This window comes from Oncorhynchus nerka, linkage group LG27 (genome assembly GCF_034236695.1).
Source record: "Oncorhynchus nerka isolate Pitt River linkage group LG27, Oner_Uvic_2.0, whole genome shotgun sequence".
Classification (NCBI taxonomy): domain Eukaryota; kingdom Metazoa; phylum Chordata; class Actinopteri; order Salmoniformes; family Salmonidae; genus Oncorhynchus; species Oncorhynchus nerka.
The window spans coordinates 21,561,181-21,582,041 of NC_088422.1; the positions used below are offsets into that span (position 1 = coordinate 21,561,181).

Consider the following 20,861-nt stretch of genomic DNA (forward strand, 5'->3'; position numbering starts at 1 on the left):
AAGGGTATCAGATGAACTATACATTTATGTTGGATGAACTATAATATAGATGTTTCCTCAACTATGGAATTACTTTGTTATTGACAGATAATTTCTAGTTTCAGTCATGATCTAATTACTGGACCAGAAAGTTTTTTTCTTTCAAATACTTCCTGACTAACCCCAGAATATGTCCTGACTAACCCCAGAATGCGTCCTGACTAACCTCAGAATACGTCCTGACTAACCCCAGAATACGTCCTGACTAACCCCAGAATATGTCCTGACTAACCTCAGAATACGTCCTGACTAACCCCAGAATATGTCCTGACTAACCCCAGAATATGTCCTGACTAACCCCAGAATATGTCCTGACTAACCCCAGACTACATCCTGACTAACCCCAGACTAGATAATCAGGTACAACAATCGCACTAATGGTTCAAACAAATCCATTTTTTGGCTATATCTGGTGTAATGCATCACATTTTAGTCTATATGTTATAATTGTAAACTGTCCCTGACAAGTATATTGACTAAAATAATGAGACATGTATTTTAAGCCAACGCAGTGTTTTAAATTGGGTCTTAGCAAACTAAACTCTTTTGTGTGATCAACTCAGCTATATGTGTTGCAATATTTAAGTTCACACAATTTCACACAACATTGTTTTTCAAATTCAACTCTCATTGAACAGAAATCAATAGGGTTAGAGGATTATTTCATGTCAATTCAACAATTTCCCAATTTTAAGTCTAGCCAACTTGAATATTTAAGCAACATGGAATTTTCTTAGTTGCATTTTTTTAAGTGTAGGTGGAGTTGAAGAGGAAGGATGAAGTGGAGGGAGAGGAGGGAAAGGGCTGGGGGTAGTCGAGGACCTCTTGTCCCCATACAACCTCTGTTCTACAGAGCACCCCTGTGCCTCTCCATTGAGATGTTTTGTGTAGTGTGTAGTGTGTGTGTGTCCTAGCAGATGTGATTCCTCCAATGCCAATGAAGGCAGTTTGACTGGAGCTCAAGAGAGAAGGCTTAATGAATGTTCACAGTGTCACCATGGAAACATTTGTTTGATACTTTTTAGGCCAGAGAACGTGCAGTTGGCACTCTCTCTCTGTGTGTGTATGTGCGTGTGTGTCTGTGTTGGGAGAAGGCACTAGAACAAAAAGGTCCTTTTGTGTTAGAGAGGAAGTTAGAGACGCCACCTTTTGGTTGAAGTGAAAAGTCATCCGTTTACTATCAACGTGTTCCACAATATTTTACAGTTTTCTTTTGTATCACTTTAGTACTGTTTTCACAAGTAATGTGGTGATGTTTTGGGGGGGCCCAGTGGCCCTGTCTAACTTAGGTGGCTAATAACTTATCTTATCTAACTTATCTGGCTAATAACAGGGGCTTCAAGGGAAACAAATGGGCCGGTATGTGTGTGTGCATGTGTTGCATACTGCTCATCAAGCTTTGATTATTTTAATCATGCATTATTGTAATAGTGAATGCCAAAAAAAAAAACATGTGCACCCCTTGGGGTCCCAAGGACCGAGTTTGGGAAAAGCTGTAAGAGTTGAGTACCCATGGTATAAAGAAAGACAAGAATACAACAGAAAGCAGAAAGTGCATTTTTGTGGGGAAGGGGACTAGACATGTGAATAGGTGACTATTGAAACATTCCTCTGCCTTTGTGAGACTTTACTTTCTGACTGCACTGCCTTAGTATCTTTTTAGGTGTCTTTGACACGGAAAAGCCTGCGGCTATATTAAGATTCATAAGACAAATTATCGTTTGTAATATAACACACATATTGATACAGACAGATGTCTAGACTGCCTCCACATGTACCCTCTCAAATTCTCATACAGACATATCCGCCGGTTGCCATGGTGATCCTTAATTTTATTGAAGTAAGGCTTCATTGTTGTGGCCAAATAAAGTGCTCACTATTGATTGCAATTAGGAAATGTATCTACTATTACCATTGATTTTAATAAGGTAAGATGTTTATGCATTGATGAAAGATTATGACTAGGTGTCACACACCAATACAAATACACTTTGTGTGGGCTATCACACGCTTGCTTGCGCACGCAGGCACACTTATAAGGCAATTCTTAATAATACGTGCAGAGTAAAAGAACACAGGCACATGGTTGAAGAGGTGGTGGTTAGGGCTGGGCGATAAATCAATATAAATAATTATCGAGGTAATTACTTCCCTCAATAGCGATGTAAAGACGTTTAGATTAATTTTCGATAATGTCGATATAGAATAATTAGGTACAGCAGTCTATTTCACATCTGACGCAGCAGTAACATGCGGAGAAGTGACAATATGCACGTGGAGAGGTATACGCCCACTAAAAACCACTTAGCACCTCGAGTGATGGAGAAGCCACTATTAACCACAAAATGAGTGACGTAGGTGAAAACAGTGGCAGTGATAGTCATGGAGAAGGAGAAGCTTCCAACGAATAAATTATTGATAAAAAGGGTTAAACTGTTTCAGTAATTTGGAAGTGGTATGGCTTTTTGAAGTCCGACCTTTTTCATCTGAAGCAAAAAAATCAACTCTTTGGAACATGCAGAAAGTTTGAGTTTGCGCCATGGTATTGATAAACGCCCCTCAAGCTCCAGGCCAATCTAGGGATGTTTGCCCGAAGCAGTCAACACCGATAGTGTTTATGCCCTACAAGCAAATATCAAAAAGACAAAGACATCACAAATACTATTATGCATTGCATTACTAAGGACATGCTACCAATTAGCACAGTCGAAAAGGAAGGTTTCAAGAGGCTTATCAATTTAATTGACCCCAGGTATGTGCTCCCTGGCCGCAAACATGGAACAATTTTCCTTAAAGTATAATTTTATGTGTAGCGCCCCCTAATAAAAAATGTAACCTTTATTTAACTTGGCAAGTAAGGTTAAGAACAATTTCTTATTTACAAGGACAGCCTATCGGGGAACAGTGGGTTAACTGCCTTGTTCAGGGGTAGAACAACAGATTTTTACCTTGTCGGCAAAACACCAGTCTCAACGTCAACAGTGAAAAGGTGACTCCGGGATGCTGACGTTCTAGGCAGAGTTCCTCTGTCCAGTGTATGTGTTCCTTTGCCCATCTTAATCTTTTCTTTTTATTGGCCAGTCTGAGATATGTTTTTTTTTTTTACTCTGACTAGAAGGCCAGTATCCCGGAGTCGCCTCTTCACTGTTGACGTTGAGACTGGTGCATTGCGGGTACTATTTAATGAAGCTGCCAGGCATCAGTTGTGAGGCATCTGTTTCTCAAATTAGACACTCTAATGTACTTGTCCTCAGTTGTGCACCGGGGCCTCCCACTCTTCTTTTTATTCTGGTTAGAGACCGTTTGCGCTGTTCTGTGAAGGGAGTAGTACACAGCGTCGTACAAGATCTTAAGTTTCTTGGCAATTTCTCACATGGAATAGCCTTAATTTCTCAGAACAAGAATAGACTGACGAGTTTCGGGAAGAAAGTTATTTGTTTCTGGCCATTTTGAGCCTGTAATTGAACCCACAAATGCTGATGCTCCAGATACTCAACTAGTCTAAAGAAGGCCAGTTGTATTGCTTTTTTAATCAGAACAACAGTTTTCAGCTGTGCTAACATACTTGCAAAAGTGTTTTCTAATGATTAATTAGCCTTTTAAAATTATAAACTTGGATTAGCTAACACAACATGCCATTGGAACACAGGAGTGATGGTTGCTGATATTGAGCCTCTGTACGCCTATGTAGATATTTCCTAAAAAAAATCAGCCGTTTCCAGCAACAAGGGTCATTTACAACATTAACAATGTCTACACTGTATTTCTGATCAATTTGATGTTATGTTAATGGACAAAAAAATTACTTTTCTTTCAAAAACAAGGACATTTCTAAGTGACCCCAAACTTTTGAACGGTAGTGTATGTACTGAAAATATTAAATACATTTTACTGTATGCATCCATTTGTTTACCTTGTGACTGCTAAAAAGATCATATAAATATTGAGGAGACTTAGAAAGACATGAAGTCACCACGTCGACAACAAGAAGAGTACGATAATAATAAAGGTTTTCAGTGGACATGGACTGAAAATTAGCAAGACAAAGAGGGAAAGACAAAGCGAGAGAGAGGGATGGTCTTTTGACGGCGATTCATGCACATTGGTTATGACTGCCCTATGCCAGGAACATAATGAGTCAACTGATCAATGACCCGGTCGATGCGAGCTGTTTTGACATTGTACATTAAGCACTAACTAATTGCTAGATTGCTAAATGCTTTTAAAAAAACATATCCAGGACAATCAATAATGCAATCTCTCACACTCACACACACACACACACACATAATACTGTCAGGGACAGGCAAGGAGAGAGGAGTTGTTGTGGTCCATGAACAAGGGAGTTGTGGTTTAGGACTAACTGTGATTTTGGTTGGGTTTCATTCTCAGTGGAATTGTTGATTTGTTTCACAGCTCGGGTTGACCACCATCCATTTAAAGAGCTCAATGGAAGTGAAAGGTGGTTTAACGTTAAATGTGTTTAATGTACATTGTGTGTGTGGTTGCGCGAGTGTATGAGTTCTTGATAATTGCGTACTGATGATTTCGTAGGTCAGGGAAAGTGAGAACATGATTTATCTCAGAGTAACAAGGTCAGTGTGAGTAAGAGAGTGTGTTTGTGTGTGTAATATGGTGAGGGACATTGTGAATGATAATCCAGTCAATCGCTTTCCTTACAAGAAAGAGGAATTTAAAAATCCTTTCCATTCATTTTGAAGCGGAGTGAGGCTTCAGTTGCTGGAGGTCTCCCTTATGTATAAATGTTTAACAGTACAGGGTGGACACGTGGCATTACAGTTCAGCTACACAGGCTGTTATTGTTGTACAGAGGAGCACATAAAACAGCCTGCCTGTAAATCATGTTACATGCAGCTGGATTCACTAGTTGATGACAGGCGGGGGGAGGGGTGTCAATTCATTCAATTGAAATCCACTTCCTGGATGGAAAATTGCCCATTGTTTTCTATAAGGCTTGATCGAATTGAACATTTCATTTACTCCACCTTGCTTCATAGTCTGGCTGACATTTTTTATTTTCAACATGCGAAAATAGTGTAAAGACCTGTGTTGCCGTCTCAGCATGTTCTGATCCGTACACAATCGATGAAGCCCCTCCCCTCACAAGCCGCCCATCACGACCACGCTCACTATCTGTTACCCTCTTCATGTTACGGTTGAGTTCCATATGAAATTGGATCATGTGGTCACCTGGGACACTGTGAATCAAATCAAATCAAATCAGAAGAAGCAGACAGAAGATTGATGCCAAGCTAAAGAAAGCTGCACACTGGAAAACCACCTAACCACTGCTGCCCTGGGAGAGGGAGGCTTCATTAAACCCACACAAATAACACTGATCCACGTTCAGGTACAAGAGGATCACAGGAATGTGATGAAAGGAAAACCACACTTTTAGCACTGACTTCGGGTCAGATATCAAATGGATCACACAGGTTTATTCATAAAGGTCCAAAACAAGCACACAACACTGACTTGGCTCCATAATAGGCCTTACAACAATAACCTTGGAGCTAATGTTTATGTAACGTGGCTATCCCCAGGACCCCCTCCCTTGTGTGCCTCTCCCCACAGCCCCCCCTTCCCAAGCTCCAAGTTGTCTCCCGTGCCTTCCTCCCTCCCATCTCCCTCCAGTAGCAATTACACAGATAAATTATTAATCATTATGATAATTAATCAATAATGCTCTTTCTATACCACTTAATAATTGACATATCCAGAAAGAACCTCTACCCTTCGTAGAGTGTATGTCAATTTGTTCAATGCTATTTTAAGCTTAAGGGTTAGGTTTTGGGGTTAAGGTTAGGGTTTTGGGGTTAGGGTTTGTCTTAAAGTTAGATTAAGGGGTAGGGTTAGGTTTAGGGAATATGGATTTAAAAAATATATATATATTTGACCCCTTTTTCTCCACAATTTCATGGTATCCAATTGTTAGAAGCTACTATATTGTCTCATCGCTACAACTCCCGTACGGGCTCGGGAGGGACGAAGGTTGAAAGTCATGCGTCCTCCGATACACAACCCAACCAAGCCGCACTGCTTCTTAACACAGCACGCATCCAACCCGGAAGCCAGCCGCACCAATGTGTCGGAGGAAACACCGTGCACCTGGCAACCTTGGTTAGCGTGCACTGCGCCCGGCCCGCCACAGGAGTCGCTGGTGCGCGATGAGACAAAGATATCCCTACCGGCCAAGCCCTCCCTAACCCGGACGACACTAGGCCAATTGTGCGTCGCCCCCACAGACCTCTCGGTCGCGGCCGGTTACGACAGAGCCTGGGCGCGAACCCAGAGTCTCTGGTGGCACAGCTGGCGCTGCAGTACAGCGCCCTTAACCACTGCGCGGGAATATGGATTTTTAATGGTCTAACATTTTTACTCACAAAAAGTCCAGAAATGTCATGAAAATAAAGTAGTGTGTGTGTTCATAAGACAGTAAATGTTTCCAGAGTAATAATGTGATCTTTCTATAGTATGGCTATAGGCCACATAAACCAGGGCCAGAATAGAACCATGACACAGATGCAGGTTTCTCTAATCACAGCTAGCCTTTCTCACTCTAACCGTCTCATCTGAGCAACAAACCCATGCACAAACATCCACCTCTAGAGTCTAGGCTAGCCCTCTCTAGCTACAGTACCATCATGGTTTGTTTTGCGGGTACTGCATTGGCTCTTATGAGGAGGGCCAGACACCTCAGATATGACAAACATCAAGGCCTGTATGCATAAAGCATCTCACAGTAGGAGTGCTGATCTAGAAGTCTGGGTAATCAAAATAATCTTGCTCAGGTATCCCTCAACACTGACCGTTTTAAACTCTTAACCGAACACTGTGATATCTAACACAGTGAAAAGGAGATGACACTTGAACACCCTCAGGGGGAGCAGAGGCTTGTGGGAGATTAGTGTTGTAATGACGGGTTCCTCTGGGGCTTCCTGTCACAACTAAACAACTGTTGGCTCAAGGAGATTTCAGCACCAATACCAACGCCTCTATCAGAACAGCTTGCGGTAAAAACAAACATGTCCTCTCATTGACTCTAGAAGGCTTAATCATGGGGTGTGTCTGCCCAAGGTTGCAAATTCATGGGGTGAATAGTTATTTTGCTGCAAACTGTGTGTACGGGGCCTCTGTCCCTGACCCCTAAATGACCTGCTAGCAGGACCTTTCAGACAAGAATGTTAAGATCAAACTATGGCTCTGATTGTTGTGACTTGTTGTGATGGAAGTGAAGAGCTATTTGATTGACAATTCTGTAATTCCTTACTAAATATACTGTGTCTTTCACCTGTCACATGTCCAGCAGCTATGCTCTTCTTCCCTCACCTGTTATTCTCAGGCCAGTTAAAGACTTGCACATGTTTGATAGGGCTGGTGGTGGGAGTGGGTGTGAGAGAGTGAGTCAGTGTGAGTGAGTCAGTGTGAGTGTAAGCGTGAGAGAGAGAGAGAGTGAGATGCTCGCAGGTTAACTATGCTCATGAGAGGGTGTGTGTGTGTGCTCCAGTGTCTCTCTTGGAGCCTGCTTGCCCCCTGCTTTAACCTGAAGGTTATTGCTTTTAACTCAGACGGTGTCCATCGACATCCCAGTCGACCTGGGCAGGATCCGCTGACATAGGACTAACCCGTCAGTCGTCAGCTAATGTCCATCAGTCACTCACTCCATCACAAACATCCCAGCTAGTACATTTGGAAGTTGTGGGAATGGAACGTTTTTTTAAAAACGTTCTGAGAATGTATGTTTTTTATATAACATTCTTAGATCATTCTCTGAACGTTACTAAAGTTTTCTTGTGGTTTTTAAGGAAAGTGTTCTTAACGTTCTCTGAACAATTTGAGAACATGGCTTTAAATAGAATCATGAGGAAACCTGTAGGAAACGTTCTGGTGTAGTACTGAAATTCTCACAGAAGAACGTTGTTTCTTAACGTTCTCTGAACTATTTGAGAACATCCCTAATTTTAAACTAGTTGGAAAACATTTCTAGATCATTACCAAAAAAGTAATGAAATATCAAGAAATAGTTTTTTTGTGTCAATTTCCTTAAATATTCCAAATCCAAGCAACTATCCTGCACCATTACCAGAAAGTTGTGGGAAGGTTGTATGCAAAATGACCATAATAGGAGAAACACGCTTTCACCAAGCTCTAAGAAAACATACGGTTCTCTAAACGTTATGTGCTATTTAGGATACATGTTCCTTTTTCTTCGCCCTCGCTCTCTCTTTGGCACTCATACTCTTTCACATCTCAACATTGTCCTCATACGTAAATGTGAGTTTGACCTCTGGTACCCTAGACATTGGAAAGACTACAGAATAAATAACCAGCCCCTGGGTAATACATTGTCTCATGAGTCTGTTTTCAACAGAGTTATAAACTAGGGCACAAAAATACTACAGTATGTCAGTCTGTATGTTATTATTTTTAACTGCCCCATCTATCATCAGGCCAGTGAGAGCTCTGGCTATAGGGAACCACTTCCTGTTCTCCCACAATGACAACCTGATATGCCCGAGAGAGAAAGAGGGAGAGAGACAGAGCAAAAAGATGCACACAGACACAGAAAGCCCCAGCTCTTTTTATTTTCCTTTATTTAACTAGGTAAGTCAGTTAAGAACAAATTCTTATCTTCAATGATGGCCTAGGAACAGTGGGTGAAATGCCTTGTTCAGGGGCAGAATGACAGGTTTTTTACCTTGTCAGCTCAGGGATTCGATCTTGCAACCTTTTGGTTACTAGTCCAACGCTTTAACCACTACGCTACCTGCAGCCCCAAGTTTGCACATTTGCACATTACAAAATATAAGTAGTGTTCGTACTATACTCTAATGCAGGGAAACTTAAATCGGTTTTACCTCATTTCTACCAGCATGTTACATATGCAACCAGAGGAAAAAACTCTAGACCACCTTTACTCCACACACAAAGACGCATACAAAGCTCTCCCTCTCCCTCCATTTGGCAAATCTTATTCCTGCTTACAAGTAAAAACTAAAGCAGGAAGTACCAGTGACTCACTAAATACGGAAGTGGTCAGATGACACAGATTCTAAGCTACAGGACTGTTTTGCTAGCACAGACTGGAATATGTTCCGGGATTCTTCATATGCCATTGAGTAGTACACCACATCAGTCACTGGCTTCATCAATAAGTGCATCGATGACGTCGTCCCCACAGTGACCATACATACATACCCCAACCAGAAGCCATGGATTACAGGCAAAATCTGAGCTAAAGGGTAGAGCTGCCACTTTCAAGGAGCGGGACTTTAACCCGGACGCTTATAAGAAATCCTGCTTCACCTGTTCGATGAACCATCAAACAGGTGAAGCGTCGATACAGGACTAAGATTGAATCCTACTACATCGGCTTGCAAACTATTATGAACTACAAAAGGAAGCACAGCCGTGAGCTGCCCAGTGACACGAGCCTACCAGACGAGCTAAATGACTTCTATGCGCGCTTCGAGTAACACTGAAGCATGCATGACAGCACCAGCTGTTCTGGACGACTGTGTGATCACACTCTCCAAAGCCGATGTGAGTAAGACCTTTAAACATTCACAAGGCCGCAGGGTTACCAGGACGTGTACTTCAAGCATGCGCTGACCAATTGGCAAGTGTCTTCACTTACATTTTCAACCTGTCCCTGGCCGAGTCTGTAATACCAACATGCTTCAAGAACACCACGATAGTCCCTGTGCCCAAGAACACTAAGGCAACCTGCCTAAATGACTACTGACCTTAGCACTCACGTCTGTAGTCATGAAGTGCTTTGAAAGGTTGGTAATGGCTCACATCAACACCATTATCCCAGAAACCCTAGACCCAATCCAATTTGCATACCGCCCCAACAGATCCACAGATGATGCAATCTCTATTGCACTCCACACTGCCCTTTCCCACCTGGACAAAAGGAACACCTACGTGAGAATGCTATTCATTGACTACAGCTCAGCGTTCAACACCATAGTGCCCTCAAAGCTCATCACTAAGCTAAGGACCCTGGGACTAAACACCTCCCTCTGCAACTGGATCCTGGACTTCCTGACAGGCTGCCCCCAGGTAGTAAGAGTTGGTAACAACACATCTGCCACTCTGAGCCTCAACACAGGGGCCCCTCAGGGCTGTGAGCAGCGATGAGACAGCCTATAGGGAGGTCAGAGACCTGGCATTGTGGTGCCAGGATAACAACCTCTCCCTCAACGTGATCAAGACAAAGGAGATGATCGTGAACTACAGGAAAAGGAGAGCCAAGCATACCTCCATTCTCATAGACGGGGCTGTAGTGGAGCAGGTTGAGTGCTTCAAGTTCCTTGGTGTCCACATAACCAATGAACTGTCATGGTTCAAACACACCAAGACAGTCGTGAAGAGGGCACGACAACGCCTATTCCCCCTCAGGAGACTGAAAAGATTTGGCATGGGTCCTCAGATCCTCAAAAAGTTTGACAGCTGCATCATCGAAAGCATCCTGACTGGTTACATCACTGCCTGGTATGGCAACTGCTCGGCCTCCGACCGCAAGGCACTACAGAAGGTAGTGCGTACGGCCCAGTACATGACTGGGGCCAAATTTCTGCCATCCAGGACCTCTAATACCAGGCGGTGTCAGAGGAAGGCCCTAAAAATTGCCAAAGTCTCTAGCCACCCTAATAATCATAGACTGTTCTCTCTGCTACCGCACAAGTCTAGGTCCAAAAGGATTCTAAACAGCTTCTACCCCCAAGCCATAAAACTCTTGAACAGCTAACCAAATAGCTACCCGGACAATTTGCATTGATTGCATTCATTTCAAACTTCACATATCCCTAGTAAAGGCTACTTATCGTAATGAACGATGGCAGCAAAATGCCTGCGATAATTAATCGGTATGGTCGGTGTCGATTATTTTCGGTTTATCGTCCCAGCTCTAGCATGTACCCCGTCCCTATCTCATTACCACAACTCACGGCCTGTTCCATTCACATCCCATTTTAATTGGTCTCGAGAATTGGGTTTATTTGCATATGCATGTGAACAGGGATCGCATCGGAGGAGAGGGAGATAGAATGTAGATGGAGAGAAAAGAAAAACATTTGTGAAGAGGCTGAATGAATAACACGCTGGACGGGAGTAAGCGCGTCCTAGAAAATAGGTCTACAGTTACCGTGGCAACGTGAGGTTGAAGTCAGCTCCGCTTTCCACATAACCAATTATGCCCATGTGAGTATGTCAGAGAGAAAGTGTGTGTGTGTGTGGATTTTTTTAAAGCTTATGTTGAAGGTCTGATGGCCAGTTTGGCAGGGACAAAGTATACAGTTGAGCACGGACACTTATATTAATTGCCCATGTCGTGTAAGGGCCTCAGCTTAGGCCAATAAGAGACTGTGAGACTGAAAGCCGTGCATGGCGCCCAAGTGATGTGTGTGTGGGTGTGATGAACATGGCGATCTTCGGCAGCAGCTGAATGCCCCCCCCCATCGTCAGACAGAGAGAAGCCGGAACTGTAATTGGGTTGGGGGCGGAGGACGTCTTTTAGTTCTTTGTTCACCACATTTCCGAGCGTGTGATTGACACAGGGGAGGGCAGGCAGAGACAGGAAGTGGGGCGTAGGGCTGAAAGAGGAAAGAGCTGTTGATGCTCTGCATCTCTGATTAACATTTTCCTCCACTACTAATCCTCCTCCTAACACAAGGCTCTCTCAGTGTCCTGCAGCTTTTCTCTTCTCCTCCGCTGTCACTCTGCCCATCAGCGGCACAATGCGATGACAGAGAGAGGTTGACTGCATGTCTTCCAGACAGGTGGCTCTTTGGCTGATTTATTGACATGCACACTGTACAAATGAATTTATATGCTCCGTCTTCAATGACTCCTCTTTCATTCTATATTTCCCTCTGTCCAATGTCCAGGTTGTCTGTGGGTCGTTGGTTTGGAGACACCACCCTCTCTCCATGTGTCCCCTGATTAACTTTAACCTTCTCCATGAAGCTTTGTCTAACCCATAGAAAATGAGAGGGCTCTAGTGGTCAAAATGACTTTTTAGCATGGGGAGCGCCATAGAAGAGGGCCTCCACCATGCTTCTGCCATTTTAAAGTAGTCAACTGGGTGGGGATTCCTATGGGTTGTAGCCTCAATGGTGCTGCCCATGCTGTCACAGACGCTATAATGGCACAGAAATAAAGAGGAGTCCACTTTCGGTATCAATGGTCCGACCTCAGATTGGCATATACAGCCAGAGGGGCATTAGCGGTGGGCACACACATCACTTGCACTCAAACAGAATCAACAAACACCTCTAAAAATAGAGATAAAAAAATACATTCTAAAACACATACACCACACACACAAAACACATCCTTCAAAATACTCACACTCGGGCTCAACATTCACATGATTAAATGGATAATAATACACCGCAAAATGATCCAGATATTTTCACATTCACATTTATTTCTCATGATTTCATTGCAAGCTTCAACTTATTTAGTGTTACAATCAAATTAAACGGTTTAGTCAGTTCTTTTTTTACTCCCACAAACACAGAGCATTTGGCTGCCCAGTTCTATGGTGGTCTAGCATTTCCATCTACTAAACACACACACACACACACACGGTGCGTCTCACAAATAAAGTAAAAATAAATAAGAAACATTAAAATAGTCATGCACCGACTGTACAAACACAACCAAAACCTAATAGCTACTTACATCTAGAAAAAATACAAGTAAAAAAAAAAAGTCTAAACTACTCCCAAATAGCACCATCCTTCCTAAAACTCAGTACCATTGCATTGTACGGACAACCAACTAAGCTTACAGACAGACTAGAGAAATACATATACTTCTCAGTAGCAGAAAACAGATCCACAACATCAATGTCAGTTTTGGCCTGAGCTTTTGACCTTTCACTGTGAGGTGAGGATTGTAAAAGTGCCTTTTCTTCTGCCCTGTACCTGTGTTCATGTGTACGGTATGCATGTTGATGTGTTACATGTGCAAATGGTTCTACTTTGCTTACTACCTTTCCGGTATGCCAATTGTGCACTACTGTTATTAGTAGGTCATTGAGACATACTGCACCATTTATGCAAATACGACCAAGGTGTACATTCCATCTCAACTTGTGTCTAACCATAGAATTACCTATAAACATACGTAAATAGAGATTTAGAAATTCTCTTTGTGTAACACTTTTCATGACAAATGGCGACATTGCAACAAAACCCTTGTGTTAACTTGTGTTATTTGTCTAACGTGTCTATTCATTCTATAACGCTTTAAATCTGCATGAGATATGCAAGGCAGATATAGCATGGATGTGGTATCCATGATGCACCAAGGCCAGAGGGAGAGGAGTAAGTAACTTCAGAGCAAAATGGGGATATCTGGTTGGGTAGTGATCAGGGGGTTTGAGCTAGGTGAGTGAGTCTCTATGGTTGTTGGACTCGGAGTCGGAGAGGTGGTTGTCGTGGGGGTCGGCGGTGTTGGGGTCGTTGTCGGGTTCGTCGCCACTCTCTGCGCTGTAGTCCACCTCCTCCATGAAGGATGCCTCTTCATCCTCCAACAAGTACGTACTAGGGGTGCTGCTTGACAACACAACACACAGACAGACCATCATTCTAGGCAGGCTCAATGTGTGAAATAGGACTAACATAAAACACCCACCAAATGATTAAAACAAAGTATTTGAAAGAAAACAAATATTTGACCACGGGTTTGGACAGAAATGAGGTATAATGATTTACAAGATTTCAGAAAGAAATTCAGAAGATAAAACTAGTGTTCAGGCACGTAAAATAATACAAACCCAACAACAAAAATCAAATCAATCACTACTTGTGCTACGTTTTTGATAGAGACATCTCTTCTAACGCATTGGTTTAGTGGTTTAATGGATAAATGTCTCAGATGTTTAGTGGTTTTAGTGGTTTTTAAATGGTTTTTAATGGTGTGAGGTCTTTGAAAGAGGATCCTGTGGAGACAGTGGATGGTTGGGGTTCAGTCATTGACCCCTGCCCCCCGCCCCAACCCTCTCTCCGCCCCAGAAAAGGGTAAAGTGGATTAGGAGGAGGGTGTGACGGGTTGTAATGGGATGGACAGAGTGCTGTCTGGAGAGGAGTATTAAGATCCCAGAGTGAGAGAGTTTGAGCCATTACAGTCCATTAGAGAAAGACTGCAAGGGCCGCACTTACACCGGACAGGCCACACACACACACACACACACACACACACGTGCATGCACACAAAGGCCACACACACACACGTGCATGCACACAAAGGCCACCCACACACACACACACACACACGTGCATGCACACAAAGGCCACACACACACACACACACACACACGTGCATGCACACAAAGGCCACACACACACACACACGTGCATGCACTGTACACATACAGGGCCTAGTGAACATCTATACAGCTCTTGCATATGCTTCTATTTTTGTTGCCTTAAAAATTAAATCTAAAAAGTGAATACATTATATTTGATATTTTTTGTCCCTGAGAGTTGTGCAAGGTTGGTAGAATATTATTGTAAATCACATATGTCAGAGTCAAGGCCCGCGGGCCACATCCGGCCCGCAAGAAGGTTTTTTACGGCCCCTGGGATGATCTTGATTTATTATTAGAACCGGCCCGCAGCAAGCCGGCAGCCCGCAGATCTTTTACACGCACCAATACTACATTTCCCACAATGCAAAGGTGACGCACCGAGCAGTAGGCTGCTTCATTTCAATATTTATTGGCACAGCAGTCGTCAGCATCACAGTAAAATTAACTTTCAGATACCCATCAAAAATGGCAAAACGGAAGGTGGATACTGAGAACCGGGGGTTTCAAACAAGGTGGGAGTCGGAGTATATGTTCACGAAGGTAGCTGGAAAACCTGTGTGTCTTCTGTGTGGAGAAAGTGTGGCGGTACTGAAAGAGTATAATCTGAGACGACATTATGAAACGAAACACGCGGACAAAAACAAGAATATGGACATGGAACAAAGGCTACAAAAGGCAGAGGAATTAAAACGAGGCCTCAAATCTCGACAGGCTCTGTTCAAAAAAGCCAAATCACAAGGCCAGGCTGCTGTCAAGGCCAGTTTTATTTTGGCAGAAGAGATCGCTAAATCAGCCCGGCCATTTACGGAGGGGGATTTCATCAAAAACTGCATGATTAAAGTTTGTGACGAAGTTTGCCCAGAAAAAGGCAACTCTTTTTAAATGTGAGTCTGAGCAGAAACACCATTGCCGAGAGAGTAGACCAGTTGTCCATCAATCTAAAAGAGCAGCTTGTGAAAAAGGGAAAAGATTTTATTGCATATTCCTTGGCTGTGGATGAGAGCACCGACATTTCTGACATTGCCCAGTTGTCAATTTTCATCCGCGGAGTGGACTCCAACCTAAGCGTGACAGAGGAGTTTTTGGCTTTACGTCCTATGCATGGCACAACTACGGGGCATGATTTGTATGAAGAGGTGTCAAGATGTGTAAATGAGATGGAGCTGCCTTGGGAAAAACTCGTGGGTTTGACAACCGACGGAGCACCTGCGATGTGTGGACACAGGAGCGGACTGGTGGCGAAGATACGGGAAAAGATGCAAGAGGAAAACGCGACAGGTGAGCTTATCATTGTATCATACACCAGGAAGCGTTGTGCGGTAAAGCCTTGAAAATGGAGCATGTAATGAGCATCATCACGCGCACAGTTAACTTTATCAGAGCCAAAGGTTTGAATCACCGCCAGTTCAAGGCATTTCTGACGGAGTTAGAAACGGAGCATGGTGATTTGCCTTATCACACAGAGGTGCGATGGCTAAGCCAGGGAAAGGTGCTTCAAAGATGTTTCGAGCTTCGTGAGGAGATTTGTCTGTTCTTGGACAGCAAAGGGAAAGACACAACACAACTCCGAGACGAAATGTTTCTGTGTGAAATGGCTTTTCTGTGTGACATTACGAGTCATCTGAATGCAATAAACTTGCAGCTGCAGGGTCGGGATCGTGTCATCTCTGATATGTACAGTACAGTGAAGGCATTTAAAACCAAACTGACTCTGTGGGAGACGCAGATGCGGAAAGAAAATTTGAGCCACTTTCCCAGCTGCCAGACCATGAAAGAGAAGCTCTCTACCAGTGCGTTCCCGAGCACACAGTTGGCTGATAAAATAGGTATGCTTGCCGCTGACTTTCGACGCCGATTTGCTGACTTTGAAGCACAAAAAGCAGGTTGGAACTGCTCGGTAACCCATTTGCTGTTGACGTGGAAAGCTCACCACCAAACCTCCAAATGGAGTTGATTGACCTCCAATGCAATGATGCACTGAGGGCAAAATATGCGGCAGTGGGTGCTGCGGAGTTCGCCCGTTTCCTCCCGGCACAATGCCCCAGCTGCGCATCCAGGCTGCTCAAACGTTGTCTATGTTTGGCAGCACATACCTGTGTGAACAACTGTTTTCTTTGATGAACCTGAACAAAACATCACACAGAAGTCGACTTACTGCTGAACACCTCCACTCAATTCTGAGGATTTCTTCAGCTCAGAGCCTTACCCCGAACATTGATGAACTTGTGGAAAAGATGGGACACCACCAAGTATCACCCTCAACCTCAAACAAGTGAACATTACTGTGCAATCACATATTTAGAGTTTTTACTCAGTTCAAGTTTAAAAGTTAAAATTTAATATTTGTTTTCACTGCATGTTACTTCTCCTTAAACAAAGTGTTGTTTTTGATTAATAGATTTTTGCACTTTATTTTTTGTATTTCAATCCAATTATATTTTAAAAATATTTCAGTTGAGTGGATGATAGAAAATTGCTATTATTGTTTTTTCTTTGAAGTAAATTTAGCCCACTTTTGCTAAAATAGAAAATATAGTCTACTGATGGTGCCTTGAATACCGGTTTCTTTCATTTAATGTTCATGTTATGGGGATATTTATATAAAGGAAATTTGTCTTTTGTGTCTGTTGAAAATTAAAGATTACTGACAGAGCCATAAGAAAATATTGCTTTATTTATCTGATCATATTGTAATATATTTGTTAGGTTTTCAGTAGGTTCAATTAGGTTCACTAGACTATATGCGTCATTTAAAAAATTTTCAATGAACATTCGAACAGTCCGGCCCTCGTCTTGTAGCTGATTTTTTTATTTGGCCCTCCGTCCATTTGACTTTGACACCCCTGTTGTAAATTATTCACAGCTGTAATGGCCAAAGGTGCTTCTACCAATGTATTAACTCTGGGGTGTGAAGACATACACAATCAATATGTTCTCATTTTGTGTTTTTAGTCACTTAGAAAATGTGTAGATTGTAGGAAAAAAAAACTTATGTCATTACTTTATAGATGACATTTTATGGCAGAAAAATGTGAAGACTGTGCAAGGGGAATAGCCTTCCACAGAAACACATGCGCACATACACAAAATTACAATCCTATTGTTATGATATCATTGGTCTGATGATGAAATATTAAACGAGAAAAAGCATAAAGCTGTGATGAGCCTATAGCCAAGCCCTGAGGTCTCTAACCTGGCTACTTGATGGGAGTCAATGAATACAGTGCATTCGGAAAATATTCCACATTGTTACATTACAGCCTTGTTTTAAAATTAATAAAATCATTTTTTCCCTCAATCTACACACAATACCCCATAATGACAAAGCGAAAACAGTTTATTTTTTATTTTGTATATAATTTTTTTTATATAAAACATTTAAAAAAAAACTTATTTACATAAGTATTCAGACCCTTTGCTTTGAGACTCGAAATTGTGCTCAGGTGCATCCTGTTTCCATTGATCATCCTTGAGATGTTTCTACAACTTGATTGGAGTCCACCTGTGGTAAATTCAATTGATTGGACATGATTTGGAAAGGCACAAACTTGTCTATATAAGGTCCCACAGTTGACAGTGCATGTCAGAGCAAAAACCAAGCCATGAGGTCGAAGGAATTGTCCGAAGAGTTCCGAGACAGGATTGTGTCGAGGCACATACAGTGGGGCAAAAAAGTATTTAGTCAGCCATCAATTGTGCAAGTTGTCCCACTTAAAAAGATGAGAGAGGCCTGTAATTTTCATCATAGGTACACTTTAACTAAAATCCAGAAAATCACATTGTAGGATTTTTAATGAATTTATTTGCAAATCATGGCAGAAAATACGTTTTTGGTCACCTACAAACAAGCAAGATTTCTGGCTCTCACAGACCTGTAACTTCTTCTTTAAGAGGCTCCTCTGTCCTCCACTCGTTACCTGTATTAATGGCACCTGTTTGAACTTGTTATCAGTATAAAATACACCTGTCCACAACCTCAAACAGTCACACTCCAAACTCCACTATGGCCAAGACCAAAGAGCTGTCAAAGGACACCAGAAACAAAATTGTAGACCTGAACCAGGCTGGGAAGACTGAATCTGCAATAGGTAAGCAGCTTGGTTTGAAGAAATCAACTGTGGGAGCAATTATTAGGACATGGAAGACCACTGATCATCTCCCTCGTTCTGGGGCTCCACGCAAGATCTCTCCCCGTGGGGTCAAAATGATCACAAGAACGGTGAGCAAAAATCCCAGAACCACACGGGGGGGACCTAGTGAATGACCTGCAGAGAGCTGGGACCAAAGTAACAAAGCCTACCATCTACACACTACGCCGCCAGGGACTCAAATTCTGCAGTGCCAGATGTGTCCACCTGCTTAAGCCAGTACATGTCCAGGCCCGTCTGAAGTTTGCTAGAGAGCATTTGGATGATCCAGAAGAAGATTGGGAGAATGTCATATGTTCAGATGAAACCAAAATATAACTTTTTGGTAAAAAACTAAACTCGTCGTGTTTGGAGGACAAAGAATGCTGAGTTGCATCCAAAGAACACCATACCTACTGTGAAGCATGGGGGTGGAAACATCATGCTTTGGGGCTGTTTTTCTGCAAAGGGACCAGGACGACTGATCCGTGTAAAGGAAAGAATAAAAATGGGTCCATGTATCGTGAGATTGTGAGTGAAAACCTCCTTCCATCAGCAAGGGCATTGAAGATGAAACGTGGCTGGGTCTTTCAGCATGACAATGATCCCAAACACACCGTCCGGGCAACGAAGGAGTGGCTTCGTAAGAGGCATTTCAAGGTCCTGGAGTGGCCTGGCCAGTCTCCAGAACTCAACCCCATAGAAAATCTTTGGAGGGAGTTGAAAGTCTGTGTTGCCCAGCAACAGCCCCAAAACATCACTGCTCTAGAGGATATCTGCATGGAGGAATGGGCCAAAATACCAGCAACAGTGTGTGAAAACCTTGTGAAGACTTACAGAAAACGTTTGACCTCGGTCATTGCCAACAAAGGGTATATAACAAAGTATTGAGATAAACTTTTGTTATTGACCAAATACTTATTTTCCACCATAATTTGCAAATAAATTCATAAAAAATCCTACAAGGTGATTTTCTGGATTTTTTTCCCATTTTGTCTGTCATAGTTGAAGTGTACCTATGATGAAAATTACAGGCCTCTCTCATCTTTTTAAGTGTGAGACCTTGCACAATTGGTGGCTGACTAAATACTTTTTTGCCCCACTGTATCTAGGGAAGGGTACCAAAACATTTCTGCAGCATTGAAGGTCCCCAAGAACACAGTGCCCTCCCATCATTCTTAACTGGAAGAAGTTTGGAACCACCAAGACTCTTCCTAGTACTGGCCTTGCCAAACTGAGCAATCGAGGGAGAAGGGCCTTGGTCAAGGAGGTGACCAAGAATCCGATGGTCACTCTGACAGAGCTCCAGAGTTCCTCCGTGGGGATGGGAGAACCTTCCAGAAGGACAACCATCTCTGCAGCACTCCACCAATCAGGCCTTTATGGTAGTGGCCAGGCGGAAGCCACTCCTCAGTAAAAGGCACGACAGCCTGCTTAGAGTTTTCCAATAGGCATCGAAAGGACTCTCAGACCATGAGAAACAAGATTCTTTGGCCTGAATGCCAAGCGTCACATCTCGATTAAACCTGGCACCATCACTACGGTGAAGCATGGTTGTGGCAGCATCATGCTGTGGGGATGTATTTCAGCGACAAGGAGACTAGTCAGGAACGAGGGAAAGATGAAATGAGCAAAGTACAGAGAGATCCTTGATGAAAACTTGCTCCAGAGCTCTCACAACCTCAGACTGAGGCGAAGGTTCACCTCCCAACAGGACAACGACCCTAAGCACACAGCCAAGACAACGCAGGAGTGGCTTCGGGACAAGTCTCTGAATGTCCTTCATTGGCCTAGCCAGAGCCTGGACTTGAACCCCATCAAATATCTCTGGAGAGACCTGGAAATAGCTATGCAGCGACGCTCCCAATCCAACCTGACAGAGCTTGAGAGGATCTGCAGAGAAGAATGGGGGAAAATCCACAAATACAGGGGTGCCAAGCTTGCAGCGTCATACTCGAGGCTGTAGTCGCTGCCAAAGGTGCTTCAACAAAGTACTGAGTAAAGAGTCTGAATACTTATGTAAATGTGGTTTTCATTTAAAAAAAATACATTTACAAACAAACACTTTGTCATTATTGGGTATTTTGTGTAGATTGATGAGGGGAAAACAACTATTTAATACATTTTATAATAAGGCTGTAACAACAAAATGTGGAAAAAGTCAAGGGGTCTGAACACTTTCCTAATGCACTGTAAATACATTAATTATACATGGATAAATCAATAAATGCAAGAGGAGATTTGTAAAAAGCCACATTTAAATGTCATGAGGATTCTGAAGATGACAGCAGACGGTGCAGCTACACTACTGTCCTGAGTGTTGGCCATGCTGCAACTCTCAAACTAGT

At 42.8% G+C, this 20,861-nt stretch overlaps 1 protein-coding gene and 1 pseudogene across 5 annotated transcripts in view; one reads left to right on the forward strand and one right to left on the reverse strand.

Annotated features, from left to right (window-relative positions):
- Window positions 1-12,476: 12,476 nt before the first annotated feature.
- The window catches only part of LOC115111171 (ATP/GTP binding carboxypeptidase 1), a 61,434-nt gene continuing 53,049 nt past the window's right edge, over window positions 12,477-20,861 (reverse strand). For all 5 annotated transcript variants that reach the window (XM_065011445.1, XM_065011447.1, XM_065011450.1 and 2 more), the window contains one exon: window positions 12,477-13,628. In XM_065011445.1, coding sequence (XP_064867517.1) covers window positions 13,460-13,628 — 169 coding nt within the window. In that variant the 3' untranslated portion in view covers window positions 12,477-13,459. The remainder of the gene's footprint in view (window positions 13,629-20,861) is intronic.
- LOC135565280 (general transcription factor II-I repeat domain-containing protein 2-like) lies at window positions 14,398-16,752 on the forward strand (annotated as a pseudogene).